The sequence below is a fragment of the Piliocolobus tephrosceles genome, chromosome 6 (genome assembly GCF_002776525.5).
Source record: "Piliocolobus tephrosceles isolate RC106 chromosome 6, ASM277652v3, whole genome shotgun sequence".
In the NCBI taxonomy this organism is placed as follows: domain Eukaryota; kingdom Metazoa; phylum Chordata; class Mammalia; order Primates; family Cercopithecidae; genus Piliocolobus; species Piliocolobus tephrosceles.
The window spans coordinates 101,976,905-101,999,115 of record NC_045439.1 but is presented as its reverse complement, the minus strand read 5'-3'; the positions used below and the strand labels follow the sequence as shown (position 1 = coordinate 101,999,115).

Sequence of the window (22,211 nt, the reverse complement as noted above, 5' to 3'; positions counted from 1 at the left end):
CTGAAACAGAAAGACAAGAGTGTGTGACAGGAAACATGGCATCAGAAATCTCTTGCCAGCGCCAGACAGGGTCACTAAACAGGCAGTGTCTGGAATGTTTGTTTTCCTGGGTTAAGGGATCAATTTAGGGAAGGTTCCCAGGCCCATATCATGTGAGAACACTAAAATCAATGATGTAATCATATAATGATGATAATAACTTCCATACTGAGTGCCTACTCTGTGTCTGGCACTCTGCTACACTGTGTGTGTAAATTTAAATCCTTACAAAAATCTTATGAAATAGGTCTTTTGACAGATGGAAACACTAACAAATGACTTAACCAAGGTTTAGAGTTAATATCGGTGAATTTCCATGAGGAAAATTTGTTCTAAACACACAGATTCTTTCATATTGCAAAAACACACATATTACTTTATTAAGTTAAAAATAACTGCATGGCTGACTTCTAAAGGTAAAATCACTTGGCTCCCTTGAATGTGATGGGTGAAGTCTACTTCTCTCAGTTTATGATGCTATAATTATATAGACTTAGTGATGATGTTGAAAGAAAAAGTTCAAAAAAGGAAGTCAACAGTGGGTACCAGAAACTATAAGCAATCACACTTTCCTTCAGAAATTTCCTCATGGCTTTGAGCATTGGTTCGAAGTTACACAAATAACAAGACTGTCACATCCTCTCCGGCAAGAGGGAAGATGGTAAAAAAACATTCTCCCTTGGAAAGCCAGTCTTATTTCAACGATCTTTATTTCAGGTTCACTGTCATCCCACTTCTCACTGATGGTCCCCGAAATGTAAGTGAAGGCTCTCACTCCTGTCATCTGGTTAATGTGGACCCGATCAGGCTTCTCTTGCATGTGTAGCTGCTTCTGCCACCTGGTTGCGTTTCCAGCACATGATTCCTGTTTATGTGGGTGCTGGGAAGTGGGAAAAGGGGCCTCACTGCTGGACAAAACACTCTGCTTGTTAAAGACCTTGGCTGAAACATGGGAGAGAACACAAAATAGGATAAACAATTTGGATATCATACGCCCTTGGATAAGTACTTCCATCTATTTGAGACTGTTTCTTATAGGTTGATGAGAGAATTATATAAGAAAATGTATGAGACTGTCTAGTATAATACTAGTAGAAATAAGGGAAGCAGCAGTGTAGAAATTGCCCTCATTAGCCCTAAGTTTGAACCCCAGCTCCACCACTTATTTGCTGTGGGTCCTTGGGCAAGATCCTCAGTCTATGCCTAAGCTTCCTAATCTGTAAAATGGGAGAATAATGCTGCTTACCTAATGGTGTTTACTGTGCAGACAACCCACAGAAAGTGCTTAGCCCGGTGCCATGACATATAGTAACAGCTCAATAAGTGGTCATCTTACTGTTCCTCTCTCTCCGTAACTGTTTAATCTTATCTGCCTCTAGTTCAGGGGTCCTCACCAGCAGTTAATCTACAAAAATTTCCTGAATAGTCATAAAGAGGAGAGTGGGAGGAAATATTTAGTACATGTAGCCTTTGGGACAGATAGAGTGAAAATTACTTACTAGCAATCTATATCCACCATTATTTCTAAACAAGAAATAATTATTGTTCTCATTAATAACACTTTTTTTTTTTTTGAGAGACAGTCTTGCTGTGCCGCCCAGGCTGGAGTGCAGTGGCACGATCTTGGCTCACTGCAACCTCTGCCTCCCAGATTCAAGCAATTCTACTGCCTCAGTCTCCCAAGTAGCTGAGATGACAGACATGTGCCACCATGCCTGGCTAATTATTTGTATTTTTTTTTTAGTAGAGATGGGGTTTCACGATGTTGGCCAGGCTAGTCTCGAACTCTTGACCTCAGGTTATCCACCCACCTCGGCCTCCCGAAGTGCTGGGATTACAGGCATGAGGCACTGTGCCCAGCCTCCAGCTGAATCTTTATAAAAGACTTTTATTTATTTAAACACAGGGAGACTTAAAGATTAAAATGTATTAAAAGAGACTAAGACATTGTAAAAGACTGATGAGGCAAATTGCATTGGTTAATGCAAGGCATGAACCTTGATTAAATCTTGGACACTACAATATTAATTCTGGGGACAAATGGAATTATGTGGAATGTGATATGAACTGTATCTTAGATATTATGAAATTAACTTTCTTAGAATGTCTTTGTTCTTAGAAGACACAGGCTGTAGTATTTTGGGATAAGATGTAATGATGTCTGCAACTTACTTTCATATGGTTTAGCAAGCCAACACAAAACACACACACTTTCACTCACAGATTTAAAGCAAATATGGCAAAATCTTAATAATTCGTTCAGCGAGGTTAAAGATACACAAGAGTTGATTGCATTTCCTTCCCGATTTCTCTGTAGAGTTGATATTTTCAATACAAAAAGTTGGGGAAAAACCAGCAAAACCAAAAAGTTGAGGAAGGAGGGTATATGGATTGGAAAACCACAGCTCCTCACTCTAATGCTATCCTGTTAATTTCCTCAGTGCTTCATTTGCTTTTTGTGGATATATTCTGGTTGCACACCAGTGATAATGCTGGTAAGCTCATTCTGTGAGCACAAGGGTTACAGGAGAAAATATAGTTAAGTTTCTTGTGGACAGTTCAGGAACTAGACAAGATGTTAAATATAATGTCTTGGCTTCTACTCACACGAAGGAAACATTAGTAAGCATCACCACTGAGAACTACCTGGTGACTCTTGGTCATGGGGCCTGCTCACAGCGTCTCTCATGGCTTATACTTCCTAATTTCTCCTTGCTACAAATTGCCATTTAGGCCATAAGCACTGTCCTTGGGCAATCTAAGGAATAAGAGGTTATCCCCATTTTACAGACTAGACATCTTGTCTGTATCAACGAGCATCTGGTCTCAAATGACTGCGACATAAACAGAGCTTCCATTCTCTACTTTTAAACTTAATTGTACCAAAAACATACCTAAGACTTAAAGGCTACACATCTGAGCCTTCACAGCATCCGCTTAATTATTTCAGGTTGGAGGTCTGGTTTGTCAAACTACTGAACTGCAGGCAGTGGAACAAATACCATGTAAATGACAGAAGAGTTGGATTCTAGGCCTTGTTCTACCATTAACATCCTCTGTGAGCCCTGTTTTCTAATTCTATAAGACAAGGCAAATGACCATGATCCTATCAACTTCATAAATATGAAGGGAATTAAATACAATGATGTTTAGAAAACAAATTTAAATAATTATAAAGAAACTTATGTATGTAAAAAATTACTGACATTTTGAACAATATTATCTTTATGGGTTTTTTTTCTTTTTTTGAGACAGAATCTGTTGCCCAGGCTGCAGTGCAGTGGTGTGATCTTGGCTCACTGCAACCTCTGCCTCCTGAGCTCAAGCGATTCTCCTGCCTCAGGCTCCCGAGTAGCTGGGACTACAGGCATGCACCACCACGTCTGGCTAATTTTTGTATTTTTTACTAGAGATGGGGTTTCACCATATTGGCCAGGCTAGTCTTGAACTCCTGACCCCAAGTGATCTGGCTGCTTTTTCTATTAAATTTTTAGTATAACTTCATGGCTGGGTGCGGTGGCTCATGCCTGTAATCCCAGCACTTTGGGAGGCCGAGGCGCGCAGATCACGAGGTCAGGAGATTGAGACCATCCTGACTAACACGGTGAAACCCCATCTCTACTACAAATACAAAAAATTAGCCGGGCGTAGTGGTGCACGCCTGTAGTCCCAGCCACTCAGGAGGCTGAGGCAGGAGAATGGTGTGAACCCGGGAGGCAGAGCTTGCAGTGAGCAGAGATCACACCACTGCACTCCAGCCTAGGTGACAGAGCAAGACTTTGTCTCAAAAAATAAATAAATAAACAAATAAATAAATAAACAAATAAGTAAATAAATTTGTAGTATAACTTCATTATAAAAGATAATAAAAAATAAGCTTCATTATAAAAAGCTTTATTTGCGCCTGTAATCCTAGCACTTTGGGAGGTCAAGACAGGTGGATTGCCTGAGCTCAGGAGTTCGAGACCAGCCTGGACAAGACAGTGAAACCCCATCTCTACTAAAACACAAAAAACCAGCTGGGCATGGTGGCGGGCGCCCATAATCCCAGCTACTCAGGAGGCTGAGGCACGAGAATTGCTTGAACCTGGGAGGCGGAGGTTATAGTGAGCCAAGATCATGCCACTGAACCCCAGCCTAGACAACATTGTGAAACGCTGTCTCAAAAAAAAAAAAAAAAAAAAAAAAGCTTTATTTGCATACTTCAAATAGACATTTATTTTGCTTTAATCACTTAATCGCTCATTACTCTGGCTATACCAAACAAGACCAATTAATATCTTACAGCATTACTCACAAGAAAGACTAAGGTGAAGGACTGTTTTGACATTCAGACCTGGTAATATCCCTTTTAGGAGTCTCAATAATTTGGGTTATTAGTTTCATTTCTCAAAATGTCACTGTGAGGAGAAATCAGAGCTGTGTACCAAAGGAAACAGTACTTTAACTCATGTGTCATTCTAAGTCTTAAGTCCTTACTTGGTCCTGAACATTTCTAAAAACTCCCTAAACATTTTAATTTAGACAACTTTAGAGGAATTTCTTGAAAGAGAAAATATATTATCTTCTGGCATTGAGGCCTTCTACACATATAAGATCTGTGGAAATACTGGAAGGATGAGAACCATGGGGGTCTGCCCATTAAATATCTTGGAACAGGAGTCTCCATGTGCCTTATCAGAACAAACTTTTCTTATCTCTTAGCATTCTGCACTCCTCCCTGGGTCATGGGGTCTGCAAGTCACCCAGGTTAGGCCAAACATGTTTTTACTACATTACCTCTAGCAAGTGAGACAACTCATAAATATGTGGACATCTGTTGTGTTAGGAAAGTATTGTTAATTTGGTTTGCAAAAGGTATGCTAAAAACAGTGTAAGCCCAAAGAGGCCAATGTAATGAGGAGCAGCAGAGCTGAACATAATATTAGGTAAATGGTGAAACTGCCTGTCCCCTATCTAAGTGCCAAGGAAGCTGGTAAAGCTTAGTTTATAGGGAGTAGAGGCAGTTGCATATTTCAAAAGAGCCGATGGCTCATGCCTGTAATCCCTGGACTTTGTGAGGCCTAGGCGGTGGATCACTTGAGGTCAGGAGTTTGAGACTAGCCTGGGCAACGTGGCAAAAACCCATCTCTACTAAATATCCAAAAATTAGCTGAGTATAGTGGCAGGTGCCTGTAATCCCAGCTGCTCCGGAGGCTGAGAGAGGAGAATCGCTTAAACCCAGGAAACAGCAGTTGCAGTGAGCCAAGATTGCACCACTGCACTCTAGCCTGGATGACAGAGCAAGACTCCATCTCAAAAAAAAAAAAAAAAAAGAGGGCCGGGCGCGGTGGCTCAAGCCTGTAATCCCAGCACTTTGGGAGGCCGAGACGGGCGGATCACGAGGTCAGGAGATCGAGACCACCCTGGCTAACACGGTGAAACCCCGTCTCTACTAAAAAATACAAAAAAAAAAACTAGCTGGGCGAGGTGGCGGGCGCCTGTAGTCCCAGCTACTTGGGAGGCTGAGGCAGGAGAATGGCATAAACCCGGGAGGCAGAGCTTGCAGTGAGCTGAGATCCGGCCACAGCACTCCAGCCTGGGTGACAGAACCAGATTCCGTCTCAAAAAAAAAAAAAAAAGAAAAAGAAAAAAAGAAATATGCTTATTTTGTAATTATAAAAAAACAAGGATAAACCATAATGTTAAAAAGGAAAACACCAAAGAGCTGCTCTTGCAGCTCTGTTTTGAACAAGCTGCTCTCTTCTATTGGTGTACAGATCCCAGGATCTCCTAACTTTATTATTATACTAGGGATTCCCTTTGTTTCTTTCCTGTGCTAGATCTCTGGTTTCCTGGATCCCAGATATTCCTTTATTTTTATTTTTATTTTTTGAGACAGAGTCTCGCTGTGTCATCCAGGCTGGAATGCAGGGGCACAATCTCAGCTCACTGCAACCTCTGCCTCCTGAGTTCAAGTGATTCTCCTGCCTCAGCCTCCCAAGTAGCTGGGACTACAGGTACCCGCCACCATGCCCAGATAATTTTTGTTTTTTGTATTTTTTAGTAGAGATGGGGTTTCACTATGTTGGCCAGGCTGGTCTTGAACTCCTGACCTTGTGATCTGCCTGCCTCAGCCTCCCAAAGTGCTGGGATTACAGGCATGAGCCACTGCACACGGCTGCTACTCTCTTGTTCTATTAATTTTGATAACACACATCCTCTTGTGGCTTCATAAGAAAGGGTGCCTGAGAAATAAAATTGAGAGGTTTTTTTTTTGTTTTGTTTTGTTTTTTAAGAGACAGGGTCTTGCTCTGTCACTCAGGCTGAAATGCTGTGGTGTGATCATGGCTCACTGCAGCCTCAAACTACTCAAGCAATCCTCTCGCCTAAGCCTTCCTAGCAGCTAGGACTATAGGCACACACCACCACACCTAGCCAATTTTTCTGTTTTGTGTAAAGATAAGATCTTGCTATATTGCCAGGATGGTCAAGAACTCCTGGCCTCAAGTGATCCTCCTGCCTAGGCCTCTCAAAATGCTGGAATTTTAAGTGTAAGCCACTGTGCCTGGTTCCTAAGAGCAACGTTTTTTTTTGTTTGTTTGTTTTTTGTTTTGGAGACAGTCTCACTCCATCACCCAGGCTGGAGTGCAGTGGCGGGATCTCGGCTCACTGCAACCTCTGCCTCCCGGGTTCAAGTGATTCTCCTGCCTCAGCTTCCTGAGTAGCTGAAACTATAGGCATATGCCACCATGCCCAGCTAATTTTTGTATTTTTAGTAGAGACAGGGTTTACCATGTTGGTCAAGATGGTTTTAATCACTTGACCTCGTGATCCGCCCTCCTTGGCCTCCCAAAGTGCTGGGATTACAGGCGTGAGCCACCAAGCCCGGCCATCCTAATTTTTTAACTTTCTATAGAGACGAGTTCTCCCTTTGTTGCTCAGTCTTGTCCAATCCATTAAGGTTTTTTTTTTTTTTTTTGACATGGAGTCTCATTCTGTCACCCAGGCTGGAGTGTGCAGTGGCACGATCTCGGCTCACTGCAACTTCTGCCTTCCAGATTCAGGCAATCCTCCCACCTCAGCCTCCTGAGTAGCTAGGATTACAGGTATGCGCCACCAGGCCTGGCTAATTTTTTTTTTGTATTTATAGTAGAGATGGGGTTTCACCATGTTGGCCAGGCTGGTCTTGAACTCCTGACCTCAAGTGATCCGCCTGCCTCGGCCTCCCAAAGTGCTGGGATTACAGGAGCTACCATGCCCAGCCTCAATCCATAATTTTAACCTATATGATCCTATGTGGTTTTTTACACGGCCAAAACTGTCTTTCAAGCTGTGATTAAGATCTTTCCATTAAGCACTCCTTTTAACAGCATATCCTAGATGATCAAGGCTACCAAGATGCATTTCTATATGCACAAACCTGTCTGCACCTTTATAAGAATTTATGTTTGACAGCTGAGGTCACTGTGTGTCCCAACTGACGGTGTCACCAGTATGAGAACAATATTGAGGCTAAGATTATTAAAAAATCCACATATAAGACAAGTTAAGAGATACAAGATGTTCTAGTACTAAAGAAAAAACAAGAGTTTCAGAATAGCCCAAATGAAATCAGAAATAATTTTCTTAAGGTCACATTGATTCCAGGGAGAAAAATGGAAACAGTCCAACTTCTTGGGTACCCACTCAGAAAAAGATGACTTATACAAATTAACATTCTCAGCTTATGCATTAAGGCACATATCATGGAATGAGCAACATATGCAGTCCTTTAGTCCTATATTCAAAAAATATTTGTAAGTTTCAGGTCTTTACAATTCACAGACTTGACACTAACACAATTCCACCTTGATGTGATTTTTATGGTTTATCATGAATGCATCAAGGTGGTAGGACTAGGTTAACCAGAAATCAGTATCAGAAATCATTCAGGTGTTTCTCAGTCAATGACAACAGGAAGTAATCATCTTAACAAGCGACTCTTACCCAAGTCCACCTAGACAAAAAATCTGCACAGATACTCAACTAGCCCTTCCTATAAGCTTCCTTTCTAAAGCCGCCAAAGTTTCTGAAGCAAGCCAACATTCTACCAGCCAAGCTGGAAAGGCCAGGAAAAGGCAATAAAGGCAGTAAATACCTGCACTGATCCCCCATGGCGGTCTGCAGCCAAGTGAGACGTCAGGTATGAGGTATTGGTCTGCCGGCTGGGCTGAATTTCCCATTCTCCTCGGCGCTCTGATGATGTATTCTGCTTAGGCATTAGAAAGCATTAGAGCAAGATATGGAAGGAAAGGTGAAGCAACAGCAAGCCATAACAAAATCAAGTACATTCGTGTCCCTGTAGGTTTTTCTTTTGGTTTTGAATTTTAAACTAACAACCACTGGAAAGCACTGAGGAAAAGGAAGCTTGTCTACATTCATTTTAGCCTAAGGAGTCAATACATGAATCTATAGCACACCCTTCTTATCCACACCCAGAAAACCAATAACAACCAAAAGAGGAGGAAGGGGGAAAAAACACACACTCAAAGCTGGATCATCTTTTAGTTTCCACAGAGGTAAAATTTCAGTAACCACTGCAGATCAAACTCAGAATGTTAAGACTGTTGGACAGGCGGGGGCGGTGGCACACACCTATAATCTCAGCACTTTGGGAGGCCAAGGCGGGCGGATCACAAGGTCTGGAGTTCGAGACCAGCCTGACCAACATGGTGAAACCCTGTCTCTACTAAAAATACAAAAATGATCTGGGCGTGGTGGCGCATGCCTGTAGTCCCAGCTACTCGGGAGACTGAGGCAGGAGAATTGCTTAAACCCGGGAGGCGGAGGTTGCAGTGAGCTGAGATCATGCCACTGCACTCCAGCCTGCTCGACAGAGCAAGACTCCATCTCGAAAAAATAATAATAATAATAACAAAAAAAAATGGCTACATTGTTTGCCTGGTTCTTCTAACAGTTTCTAAACTGGAATCAGAAAATGTTTACTTATTAATATGATACTATGAATTATTTTCTTCTGGAAAGCAAAAGGAGGGTCAACCTTCAATTAAAAACCTCTTTGGATTCTGCTTTCACCTTAGTATCATTCAAGTCTCTTCCTTCTTTACCTGCTTTTTAGATCTCCTACTATTCTGATCTTGCTCATATGTGACTTTTGTTCAGAAGAATCTGTTTAGGTGCCTCTTCCCCTGTGCCAGATGGCTGAGTTGTTAACATCATAATGCTCAGCTGTAACAGTCCTAAGGCTCTACAAAAATGAAAAATGAGTAGTTGGAGAGTCAGCAATGAGGGATTAGTATATCAAATTTTAATTGCTGCTGATATAAACAGCTACAGGGGTTAGGATGTGATATTGCTGCTCTGCATGAAAACCAGAAAGGATGATAAAGCTTACAAATGTTCACGGCTATAAAAGTTGTATTCTATAAAAAAGGAAGGGCAAGGAAGTAATGGTTTGAGGGTCTATATTCACTCCCCATCAATATCTCATTGACAAGAGTTGCTTAAGGCTCATCCGTAAGTCACCAAAAAGCCATTTCTCATAAAAATCAGAGCTTTGTACACCAGCTACAATTTACTTTTTTTTTTTTTTTTTGAGACAGAGTTACGCTCTGTAGCCCAGGCTGGAATGCAGTGCATGATCTCGGCTCACTGCAAGCTCTGCCTCCCAGGTTTACGCCATTCTCCTGCCTCAGCTTCCTGAGTAGCTCGGACTACAGGTGCGCGCCACCATGCCCAGCTAATTTTTTGGTATTTTTAGTAGAGACGGGGTTTCACCATGTTAGCCAGGATGGTCTCGATCTCCTGACCTCATGATTCACCCACCATGGCCTCCCAAAGTGCTGGGATTACAGGCATGAGCCACCACGCCCAGCCACGCCCAGCTAATTTTTGTATTTTAGTAGAGACGGGGTTTCACCATGTTGGCAAGGATGGTCTTGATCTCCTGACCTCATGATCCACCCGCCTAGGCCTCCCAAAGTGCTGGGATTACAGGTGTGAGCCACCATGCCTGGCCAATTTACTCCTTTTTATTAATAGAATACGAAGTCATATGGACAAGAGTACTAAAGAGGATCCTGTTCATATTTTCTCTGCTATTCCTCAGAGAATAAACATATTCTATGAGAAGGCAGCTGTATGAACTTGCATTATAATCTTATAAATGAGGGGTTTGATTTTATGCTGCTAGTTATATTAGAGAGAATCAAAGCTACCCAAAATAAATTATTTCTGCCAAAAGAGGTTCAAATGTTTCATTTTCCAAAATAAGACTGGTGTGTAACATAATCATAAGCTTATTTTTATTTTTTTGGTTGAGATGGAGTTTCGCTCTTGATGTCCAGGCTGAAGTGCAGTGGTGCAATCTTGGCTCGCCACAACCTCCACCTCCCAAGTTCAAGCGATTCTCCTGCCTCAGCCTCCCAAGTAGCTGGGATTACAGGCATGTGCCACCATGCCTGGCTAATTTTGTATTTTTAGTAGAGACGGGGTTTCTCCATGTTAGTCAGACTGATCTCGAACTCTCGACCTCAGGTGATCCACCAACTGCCTCGGCCTCCCAAAGTGCTGGAATTATAGGCGTGAGTCACCGTGACAGCCATATTTTATAAACTTATTGACGTTGTCTATATCCTCAGAGCACTTAGTCTCATTTATTCTGACTGCTGGAGATCTGAGAATAAACCCATTCTTGTAATATTAGAAGTAATATCTATAAACCTATTAGTGATAGACTTTTTCAGTTCTCTAGAACTTTTTATTTTTTTGTAATATTTAAATATAAAATTTAAGCTCTTAAACTATTATATAGTACTGTCAGGTTTCTTTTTTTTTTTTTTCTTGAGACGGAGTCTGGCTTTGCGCCCAGGCTAGAGTACAGTGGCGTGGTCTCGGCTCATTGCAAGCTCTGCCTCCTGGGTTCATGCCATTCTCTTGCCTCAGCCTCCCAAGTAGTTGGGACTACAGGTGCTGCCACCATGCCCGGCTAATTTTTTGTATTTTTAGTAGAGATGGGGTTACACTGTGTTAGCCAGGATGGTCTTGATCTCCTGACCTCGTGATCTGCCTGCCTTGGCCTCCCAAAGTGCTGGGATTAGCAGGCGTGAGCCACTGCGCCTGGCTGTACTGTCAGGTTTCTAGAAACTTAAGTACTTAAAAAAATCCAGGCATTGATAAGCCATTTAGTGTTGAGTTCTATAATACATACTAAATGCAATTACATCTCATGAATGCTCTGTTTTTGCATTTGTTGTTGTTGTTGTTGTTTTTTTTTTGAGACAGAGTCTTGCTCTGTCGCCCAGGCTGAACTGCAGTGGTGCAATCTCGGCTCACTGTAAGCTCAGCCTCCCGGATTCATGCCATTCTCCTGCCTCAGCCTCCCCAGTAGCTGGGACTACAGGCGCATGCCACCAGGTTGCTAATTTTTTTGTATTTTTAGTAGAGACAAGGTTTCACCTTGTTAGCCAGGATGGTCTTGATCTCCTGACCTTGTGATCTGACCGCTTCAGCCTCCCGAAGTGCTAAGATTACAGGCGTGAGCCCCTGTGCCCGGCCTGCATTTGTTTTTAAGGCAGATAAAATAGAAAATGGCTGGAAATGTATGTTCATGTATGCTAATGGGCTTTTAAAGTTAAGAAAACCCTGGACAGCTGATCAACAATTATTTCCATTTTTACTGACTACACATAAGAACTTTGGTTTTAAGGCTATTGTCTGATTCACAGGGCTATGTGGTTCTTTATATTCATTCTAGTTCAATAAATAATTTGTTAAAAGATTTAAGATTTCTGTTTAAATGAAAATAACAAGACATTTTTCAAAGGCCTAAAAATCACATTCCATCTCCATTCTCAAAGCAATATGCTATTTATCTTTTAAAGATAAACAGAAAACTAATGTTAACACTCTAGATTGCCTCATAAATGCTTCCACTATGATGAAAGAAAACACACTATACCATACTACTGCCCACCAATGCCTTCCATATCTGTTGAAAGCATCAAAACTAAATATAGATGTGAACCTAGGGGTTGCTGGTTTATTACTTTGGAAACAAGTTTTCAGTAGGACGTTAAACTCTAGGGCTACTGTTTTCTGGAATTTAAGAGCTTGGACCAGTATCTAGAGGATAACATAGTAGAAAGGGCCATTTGCGGTTTTAGAAAGCAACAGAGTGCCTAGGATATAGATGAAACCAAAGAAAGGTGACAACTACAACAGTCTGCTAGTGTAACTCTCCAAAAAAGGTATTCTAGGCAATACTGTGTACACAGGAGTTATGATTAGGCCTCACTAGCACAGTAGCTAGTTAGATTAAGCAAAGCAGCAGAGGAGATCAGCATGTAAATCCTTCATTCTTAAAGACCACTCATACATACACATCTAATTAAATGTCACTCGAGAGGTGCATGAGTAGAAAAGTCATTCAGCAAAGTCAATTTCTCTGCATTACTTAAAAAGCAGAGGTCCACATGGAGTGTGTAAGTCCCCCAAAGCAGGAGCAGAAATCTCAAGTAGTGGTAACTCTGTGGGGGAATGCTTTAAAATTTTCAGTTGTGATTGCATCACCTTTGTGGAAATGCCTGGTTTACTACGCAATAGGTAAATCTTGAAACAACAAAGTAGCAATCCAGCATAGCATACATGACAGGTAAAGGTAACAAAAATACTTGAGAAAACATAGAAGACTGTTGAAAAAGTGAAAACCCCCACCTATGCCCTACGGCAGGGGAAACAAATTTCTCCCAGCAGTCATTTGGCAGGGATTAATGGATAGCAGCCAGTAAGAGTGACACAAGGAGGGAGGAAAACACAATCTGAAGACATCTCAAGTATCATCCCCATCTATGGCTTGAAAATTATTTCAAATTCTGTGGGTGTGGTGGCTCACACCTGTAATCCTAGCACTTTGGGAGGCCGAGGTGGGCAGATCACGAGGTCAAGAGATCGAGACCACCCTGGCCAATATGGTGAAACTCCGTCTCTACTAAAATACAAAAAATTAGCTGAGCGCGGTGGTGCGCGCCTGTTGTCCCAGCTACTTGGGAGGCTGAGGTAGGGGAATAGCTCGAACCTGGGAGGTGGAGGTTGCAGTGAACCGAGATTGTGTCACTGCACTCCCGCCTGGCAACCCAGCAAGACTCCATCTCGGGGGAAAAAAAAATTATTTCAAATTCTTAGTGGGGATAAAGCTACTATTCTGAAGCAAAGGAAGGCAAACACCCTTTCTCTTGTAGCAAAAAAATCACCAGGCCAGGCACAGTAGGCTAGGAGGCACAGGTTGCAGTGAGCTGAGATTGTGCCACTGCAGTCCACCCTGGACGACAGAGTGAGATCTGCCTCAAAAAAAAAAAAAAAAAAAAAAAAAAAAAAAAATCACCAAATTCTATTCTTCATAAAAAGCTCATTTAAAAAAATTATTGTTGATTATATATACAAACAACTTTATCTACTTCACTTTATGGCTCAAAAAATACCTTAAAAGCTGCCATTTATAAAAAAACATTTTGGCCTCTCATGTAAGTCTTCTCAGCCTCATTAACTGTCTTCAACTACAAATTAACAAGAATAGAGACTGAATAGTACCAAAAGATTAGCAAAGAGAATATACTGGATTACATTCTGGTTTTATCACATTTCCAATATTAAAATTTCTCTTTCTTTTCTTTTATGATATGGTAGGGGTAAGATAGAAGAAGAAAAGAATGGAACAGGAGCTAGGCGCGGTGGCTCACGCCTGTAATCCCAGCACTTTGGGAGACTGAGGTGGATGGACCATGAGGTCAGGAGACTGAGACCATCCTGGCCAACATGGTGAAACCCCGTCGCTACTAAAAATACAAAAAAAGTAGCCGGGCATGGTGATGCACACCTGTAGTCCCAGCTACTCAGGAGGCTAAGGCAGGAGAACCACCTGAACCCGGGAGGCAGGGGTTGCAGTGAGCCGAGATCACACCACTGCACTCCAGCCTGGGCAACAGAGTAAGACTCTGTCTTTAAAAAAAAAAAAAAAAAAAAAAAGTATATACTTGAACAAAACTAAAAACTTCCTTCTATTAAGATCATGAAACAGAACCAGTTTTCCCATGCCAGACAGGGGTTATGCCATGTAATCTGTCATGTGTGCAGAGATATCCTGTATTCTATAAACTTTATCAAATATGAAGGAAGTTTAAAAATCACTGAAAAGCTTTTTAAAAATTTTTTCAGGTATTCATTTTTTCAGGTATTCATTTTATGAAAATCTCTGACTACCTAAATAGCAATCTGGCCTGTTTCCTTTAGAAAAATTATGCTCATAACAAGCTTTATTCAGTAAGCATGACAGCACTAAACCACAATATATTTTTCTTTTTTTTTCTTTTCTTTTTTTTTTTTTTGAGACAGAGTTTCGCTCTTGTTGCCCAGGCTGGAGTGCAATGGTGCAATCTCGGCTCACTGCAACCTCCGACTCCTGGGTTCAAGCGATTCTCCTACCTCAGCCTCCCAAGTAGCTGGGATTACAGGCATGCACCACCATGCCCAGCTAATTCTGTATTTTTAGTAGAGACAGGGTTTCACCATGTTGGTCAGGCTGGTTTTGAACTCCTGGCCTCAGGTGATCCACCGCCTCAGCTTCCCAAAGTGCAGACGTGAGCCACCAACCCTGGCCAGCCACAATATATTTTTCTAAGGCCCCATGTCCTTTAAATGTATTCCCTTACAGTCTAGATACAAACAAATTCAAACCACTCTTTTACAGGAGGCATATCTTCTTCAGACCCCATATGATTTGACTCTTTTAAATTCTGTGTTTATTTTTCTGTGTATTATAAGGTATTGAGTTAGTTTAAATATAGTTCTTTTGGAAGGATGAGAGATTACTTTATTGATCTTTGATTCATATTTTCCTAGTCAAATTGGAGAATTTGCAAGGGAACAGTTCACCCGGTACAAAATTACAAAGAATAAACTCTTTCCCTTAAACACATGCTACGCATCTCTTTTCACACGGCGAATGAAAACAAAACAAAACACCTATGCTACATGTACAAAAACACAAAAAAGAGTAAGTGACATTTTGGGGTAGGATACCATGTCTCTTACCATTTAAAAGCTTTTAATAGTCAATATGACTCTCTCCAATGTCAAAATAGGATCTGTTCTCTCTAACCTGCTAGGCTAAGTGCCCTTCTTTTTCACGTGCCCACAACAAAACCCACCATAATAAAAGAGGTCAGCCAGAGAAAAAGGAAACACTTATCATAACTCCTGAACCATTGCAGTGTAATGTTTATGTAGCATTTACATGAGTAAAGATTGTCATAAGCTTGGATTTAAAGTACTGAAAGGGCAGGAAGAGTGCTGCTGCATGCACATAATAGTCAACGCAACAGTCTACATTTAGTGTGTTGAACAAGCACACTGAATAAAACCTATGACAGTGCAATATGTTGTACTCTAATATCAGATCTGTGGTTACCGGCAGGACTTGCTTCCTGATTGATCAGATAATGCAAAGGAATTTGCCAGGTAGAAGCAGGCAGAACTATTAAGGTTTTCATCCCCTTTCTGCTGGATGGTAATGCAGAGTTCTTTAGAGAGGAATCAGAGCCATGGCAAGATTTACAACATTTGGTACTGGGAAAGGACAAACACGAAGTGTAAAATGATGTAAAGACTAACTCAACTGGGATCTTTCTGAATGGATCTAGCTTTCAGGAACATTTATTCTATCCAAATTAATAGTTTAATTATAGTTCTCTGGTTAAGTAAAATTTGTGTTCAAAAAAATTGTGCTTGGCCAGGCACAGTAGCTCACACTTGTAATCCCAGTTATTTGGAAGGCTGAGGCAGAAGGATCACTTGAGCCCAGGAGTTTGAGGCCAGTGAGGCCCTGTCTCTACAAAAAGCAAATAAACATTAGTCAGGTGTCGTGGCTCACGCCTGTAGTCCCAGCTATTTGGGAGGCTGGTGTGGGAGGACTGCTTGGGCCCAGGAGGTCAAGGTTGCTGCGAGCTATCATCATGCCACTGCACTCTATCCTGAGAGATGGAGTGGGATCTCATCTCTATTAAAAAGAAAAAAGTGCTTAAGTATCTGGTATTAAGATAGTTTTAAAAGGTAGATCCAATATATGTGAGTTCAAATGTAGTCCTTTAGGAACCATATTTGGGATCTATTATTGTATATAGATAACCTAAACAGTAACTCAATTGACTATGCCTAAAATCTAAACGAGCAAAGCAAAATTTTCCCAGAATACAAGCAAAACAGGATTCTTGTTGTGATAGAAAACAACTAATAAGATCACCTGAACTTTTTTTTTTTGAGATGGAGTTTTACTCTTGTTGCCCAGGCTGGAGTGCAATAGCACGATCTTGGCTCACCACAAACTCTGCCTCCCGAGTTCAAGTGATTCTCCTGCCTCAGCCTCCCAAGTAGCTGGGATTACAGACGGGCACCACCATGCCAAGCTAATTTTGTATTTTTTAGTAGAGATGGGGTTTCTCCATGTTGGTCAGGCTGGTCTCGAACTCTTGACCTCAGGTGATCTGCCCGCCTTGGCCTCCCAAAGTGCTGAGATTACAGGCAGGAGCCACCGAGCCCAGCAATCAACTGAACTTTCTTTGCAGCAAAAAGACTGCTGTGTGTGTGTGTGTGTGTGTGTGTTTTTTAAACACCCCTCCCCTTGAGCAGACAATCCAGCCCTACTCTAGCTGCCAAACAGAGGCAAAATGGTTCTTTGTGGAAACAAAAACAAGTAGGAAAAAAAGCTTAAAATTTGTTTTTCAATAAAGGTTAAATAAAAATCTATGCTATAAACAAATACATGTTTACATCTGCACCCTTCATTTGGCAGATTCATTCATTCACTCATTCATTCAAACAAGTATGCATCAAGTGCCCAGTATTCTAAACATTGGTTTGGGTGTTAGGGTTAAAGCAGTGAACAAAACAACAAAAACCTCTGCTCTTACAACGTTCCAATTTGAGAATGCTGACACCCTAAATAGGTTAAATGTCCTATGGCCAAAGTTTTGGGATAAGATAAAATCAAGGTCTGAGCTCTTCTTCTACTCCTTCTACTGTAAGTATGAGACTAAACAAGTTTGTTGAGCCCTAGGCTCAGATTTCCCAGAATAAGGAGACTCTTTAGCATTATCACCAATATCATCTCTATGCCTTGACTCCCAAGTATCTCTCTAGTTGTCTCTGGAAAACCATCCTCTGCCTGCTAGACCTCTTCAGGTGGAATACATTGCTAGTATTTCAAACTCAAGATATCTAAATTCAAATTCCAAACAAGTTCCTCCCCCAACTTTCCTATCTCTAGTAACAGTACCACATGCCTCCTAATTATCCAGGCTCAAGATCTCTGCAACAGCTTTGACTCTTCCTTCTCCCTTAATCCTGACATTCTTGTGGGCTGCCAACTCTGGTAGATCACTGTAGCATTGTTCAATTTGGTTTCATCTGCCCTACTATAACCCATCTAGGCTCCTTCTATGTCTCAAGGGAATTCACTGCCTGCTTATTGATTTCCATGTTTGCTGCCAGGCTAATACCACATTTTGTGCCAAAATATTTCAAAAGCAGAATTTTAATCATATCACTCCTTTGTTTAAAAATCTTTAGTCCCTATTCCTACTTAAAATAAGCACTAACTCGCCAGCCCAGCATTCCAGGAGCTTCACCAAATGGTTTCAACCTACTTTTCTAGCCTTGTCTCCTAGGACTCCTTTATTCACATCATATATTTTAGAAAACTGAACTAGATACAACTTTGTTGTTGATCATATAGTCTTTTTTTTTTTTTTTTTTTTGAGAGTCTTGCTCTGTTGCCCAGGCTGGAGTGCAGTGGCGCGATCTCGGCTCACTGCAAACTCCACCTCCTGGATTGACACCATTCTCCTGCCTCAGCCTCCCCAGTAGCTGGAACTACAGGCGTCCACCACCATGCCTGGCTTTTTTTTTTTTTTTTTTTTTGTGGGACAGAGTCTCGCTCTGCCGCCCAGGCTGGAGTGCAGTGGCCGGATCTCAGCTCACTGCAAGCTCCGCCTCCCGGGTTTACGCCATTCTCCTGCCTCAGCCTCCCGCATAGCTGGGACTACAGGCGCCCGCCACCTCGCCCGGCTAATTTTTTGTATTTTTTAGTAGAGACAGGGTTTCACCGTGTTCACCAGGATGGTCTCAATCTCCTGACCTCGTGATCCGCCCGTCTCGGCCTCCCAAAGTGCTGGGATTACAGGCTTGAGCCACCATGCCCGGCGCCTGGCTAATTTTTTGTATTTTTTTTTAGTAGAGACGGAGTTTTACCGTGTTAGCCAGGATGGTCTCGATCTCCTGACCTTGTGATCCGCCCGCCTCGGCCTCCCAAAGCGCTGGGATTATAGGCGTGAGCCACTGCACCTGGCCGATCATATATTCTTCTGCTTGGAATGCCTCTTCCATCTCATTTAATTGTGCTAAGAGCATGTCAAATGCAGATTCTCTCATCAAATTATTTGTCTTGCTCGGACTAGATGACATTTCTTCTTCATCCAAACCCAGATGACAATAATCTGCAACTTGGGATGCAGATCTGTTCTGCCTTGTGTTATAGTTATCTGTCCATTTGGCTTATCTACTTGTCAGCTCTTTGAGGACAAGGACTCCCTACTTACCTTGGTATCCACAGGATATACTTTTTTTTTTTTTCAAACAAAGTCTCTGTCCCCCTGGCTGGAGTGCAGTGGCACAGTCTCAGCTCACTGCAACCTCCGCCTCCCAGGTTCAAGTGATTCTCCTGCCTCAGCCTCCCAAGTAGCTGAGATTACAGGCACCCGCCACCACACCCCGCTAATTTTTGTATTTTTAGTAGCCAGGCTGGTCTCGAACTCCTGACCTCAAGTTATCCACCCCCCTCAGCCTTCCAAAGTGCTGGGATTATAGGTGTGAGCTACCGTGCCACACGTGCCCGGCCCACAGGATACAGTTTCACATAGCAGGTCCTCAGCTCAGATTTACTGAGTCAAAGTAGCTGATATAAGGTTAGCTGTTCCTGAAGTCAATACCTGTCAATCTTGCTCAAGGAGAAACTGTATTTTTCTTTTGCTAATTTCAAAACTTGAAAGGGAGGGCCGGGCGCGGTGGCTCAAGCCTGTAATCCCAGCACTTTGGGAGGCCGAGACGGGCGGATCACGAGGTCAGGAGATCGAGACCATCCTGGCTAACACTGTGAAACCCCGTCTCTACTAAAAAATACAAAAAACTAGCCGGGCGAGGTGGTGGGCGCCTGTAGTCCCAGCTACTCGGGAGGCTGAGGCAGGAGAATGGCGTAAACCCGGGAGGCGGAGCTAGCAGTGAGCTGAGATCCGGCCACTGCACACTCCAGCCCGGGCGACAGAGCGAGACTTCGTCTCCAAAAAAAAAAAAAAAAAAAAAACTTGAAAGGAATTATTCTAGAAAATTATCTTGTTTTAAATTCTTAGAGTAATAAAAGAGACAGATTTGAAGGCTGGGCGCAGTGGCTCACGCCTATAATCCCAACACTTTGGGAGGCTGAGGTGGGTGGATCACAAGGTCAGGAGATTGAGACCATCCTGGTTAACACAGTGAAACCCCGTCTCTACTAAAAATACAAAACATTAGCCGGGTGTGGTGGCAGGCGCCTGTAATCCCAGTTGCTCGGCAGGTTGAGGCAGGAGAATGGCATGAACCCAGGAGGCGGAGGTTGCAGTGAGCCGAGATCACGCACTACACTCCAGCCTGGGCTACACAACGAGACTCTGTCTTTAAAAAAAAAAAAAAGAAAGATTTGGCTGCAAACATTCTTAGAAACAAACAAACAAAAAAGAGCATAAGAAAACAACCCTAAAGATGGAAGAAATGTAATATTAACACAGACCTAGATGCTGTAAAGGTTGAAGCGACACTAGAAATCCATTATCCACAGTGCAGAAAGAATTTTACCCAACACGGATTCGGAATCCTGGTGAGAAGGAGGTATAACATTTACATGAATGTGGAGGAATTCCAATCTCTTAGCGGCCATAGGATACTAAAAACTCTAAAATTAAAAAAATGGGGCTAGGCATGGTGGCTTCCAGCATTTTGGGAGGCAGAGGTGGGCAGATTGCTTGAACTCAGGAATTTGAGAACAGCCTGGGAAACACAGTGAAACTGTCTCTACAGAAAACGCGGAAAAAAAAAAAAGCTGGGCGTGGTGGCGTGTGCCTGTAATCCCAGCAACTCACGAGGCTAAGGTGGAAGGATCACTTTAGCCCAGGAAGGTGAGGCTGCAGTGAGCTGTGATTGCGCTACTGTACTCCAGCCTGGGCAACAGAGTGAAATCCTTTCTAAAAAAAAACAAAAAAAAAAAAAGAAGACTGTAATCCCAGCACTTTGGGAGGCCGAGACGGGTGGATCACGAGGTCAGGAGATCGAGACCATCCTGGCTAACACAGTGAAATCCCGTCTCTACTAAAAAATACAAAAAACTAGCTGGGCGAGGTGGCGGGCGCCCGTAGTCCCAGCTACTCGGGAGGCTGAGGCAGGAGAATGGCGTAAACCCGGGAGGCGGAGCTTGCAGTGAGCTGAGATCCGGCCACTGCACTCCAGCCTGGGTGACAGAGCGAGACTCCGTCTCAAAAAAAAAAAAAAAAAAAAAAGAAACAGAAAAAGAGAAAAAAAAAATATCAAAGACAGATATTCAAGATTCAACTTTTCAAAAATAAGCATATTAGTTAAATAAAGACGAGATTTTCCTAAATAATTACATACCGTGGCCAGAGACTTTTCATTTAAAAGTACACTGAAATTCACTAGTCAGTTTTTACCCTGACAACCGAAGTTTTCAATCACCTCTTTTCCTTATACTTTAAAAATTCATGCAAAACCAAAGCACTGGTTATAAACTCACTGAAGCAGGAAAGTAAAGGAAACACATATTTTAAGATATTCTGGGCCAGGCGCGGTGGCTCACGCTTGTAATCCCAGCACTTTGGGAGGCCGAGGCGGGCGGATCACGAGGTCAGGAGCTAGAGACACTACTGGCTAATACGGTGAAACCCCGTCTCTACTAAAAACACAAAAAATTAGCCGGGCATGGTGGCAGGCGCCTGTAATCCCAGCTACTCGGGAGACTGAGGCTGGAGAATGGTGTGAACCCAGGAGGCAGCGCTTGCAGTGAGCCGAGATTGAGCCACTGCACTCCAGCCTGGGAGATAGCCAGACTCCGTCTCACAAACAAAAAAAGGAAAAAAAAATATAAAGATATTCTAGGACGGGCGCGGTGGCTCATGCCTGTAATCCCAGCATTTTGGGAGGCCGAGGCGGGCGGATTGCCTGAGCTCAGGAGTTCGCGACCAGCCTGGGCAACGTGATGAAACCCCATCTCTACTAAAATACAAAACATTAGCCAGGTGTGGTGGCGTGCGCTTATAGTCCCAGCTACTCGGGAGGCTGAGGCGGAAGAATTGCTTGAACCTGGGAGGCGGAAGTTGCAGTGAGCTGAGATCGCGCCACTGCATACCACCCTGGGCGACAGAGCAAGACTCCATCTCAAAATAAATAAATAAATAAAAACTAAAAAAAACCTATCACATTCTGAGAGAATGGAGGTGAAAAACAATTTTAAAAAATAAAAAATATTCTAAAAATCAGGTACAAGGGGCCGGGTATGGTGGTTCATGCTTGTAATTGCAGCACTTCGTGAGGCTGAGGCAGGTGGATCATCTGAGGTCAGGAGTTAGTTCCAGACTAGCCTGGCCAACATGGTGAAACCCCATCTCCACTAAAAATACAAAAATTAGCCAGGTGTGATGGTGGGCACCTGTAATCCCAGCTACTCGGGAAGCTGGAGCAGAAGAATCACTTGAACTCAAGAGGCGGAGGTTGCAGTGAGCCAAGATCATACTCCAGCTTAGGTGGTAACAGCGAAACTGTCTCAAAAAAAAGACACAAGGATATATATTGACTGTGATACACACTACTTATCTATTTTTTCTTTACATACATTTTCTACTTAAATGCATTTTTTTTTTAAGATGGAGTTTCTCTCTTGTTGCCCAGGCTGGAGTGCAATGGTGCCCAGACTACAGTGTAATGGCACCATCTCGGCTCACTGCAACCTCTGCCTCCCAGGTTCAAGTGACTTTCCTGCCTCAGCCTCCTGAGTTGCTGGGATTTGAGGCATGTGCCACCACATCCAGCTAATTTTTATATTT

At 42.6% G+C, this 22,211-nt stretch overlaps 1 protein-coding gene across 6 annotated transcripts in view; it reads right to left on the bottom strand.

Annotated features, from left to right (window-relative positions):
• CSNK1G1 (casein kinase 1 gamma 1) overlaps positions 1-22,211 on the bottom strand; it is a 208,772-nt gene that overhangs the window by 11,758 nt on the left and 174,803 nt on the right. For 3 of the 6 annotated variants that reach the window (XM_023185302.1, XM_023185307.1, XM_023185303.1), the window contains one exon: positions 8,159-8,269. The exons of 1 other annotated variant lie outside the window; for it this stretch is intronic. In XM_023185302.1, coding sequence (XP_023041070.1) covers positions 8,159-8,269 — 111 coding nt within the window. Of the gene's footprint in view, positions 1-10; positions 982-8,158; positions 8,270-22,211 lie in introns of those variants that run through there. 2 more of the 6 variants (XM_023185304.1, XM_023185306.2) reach the window with 2 other exon arrangements.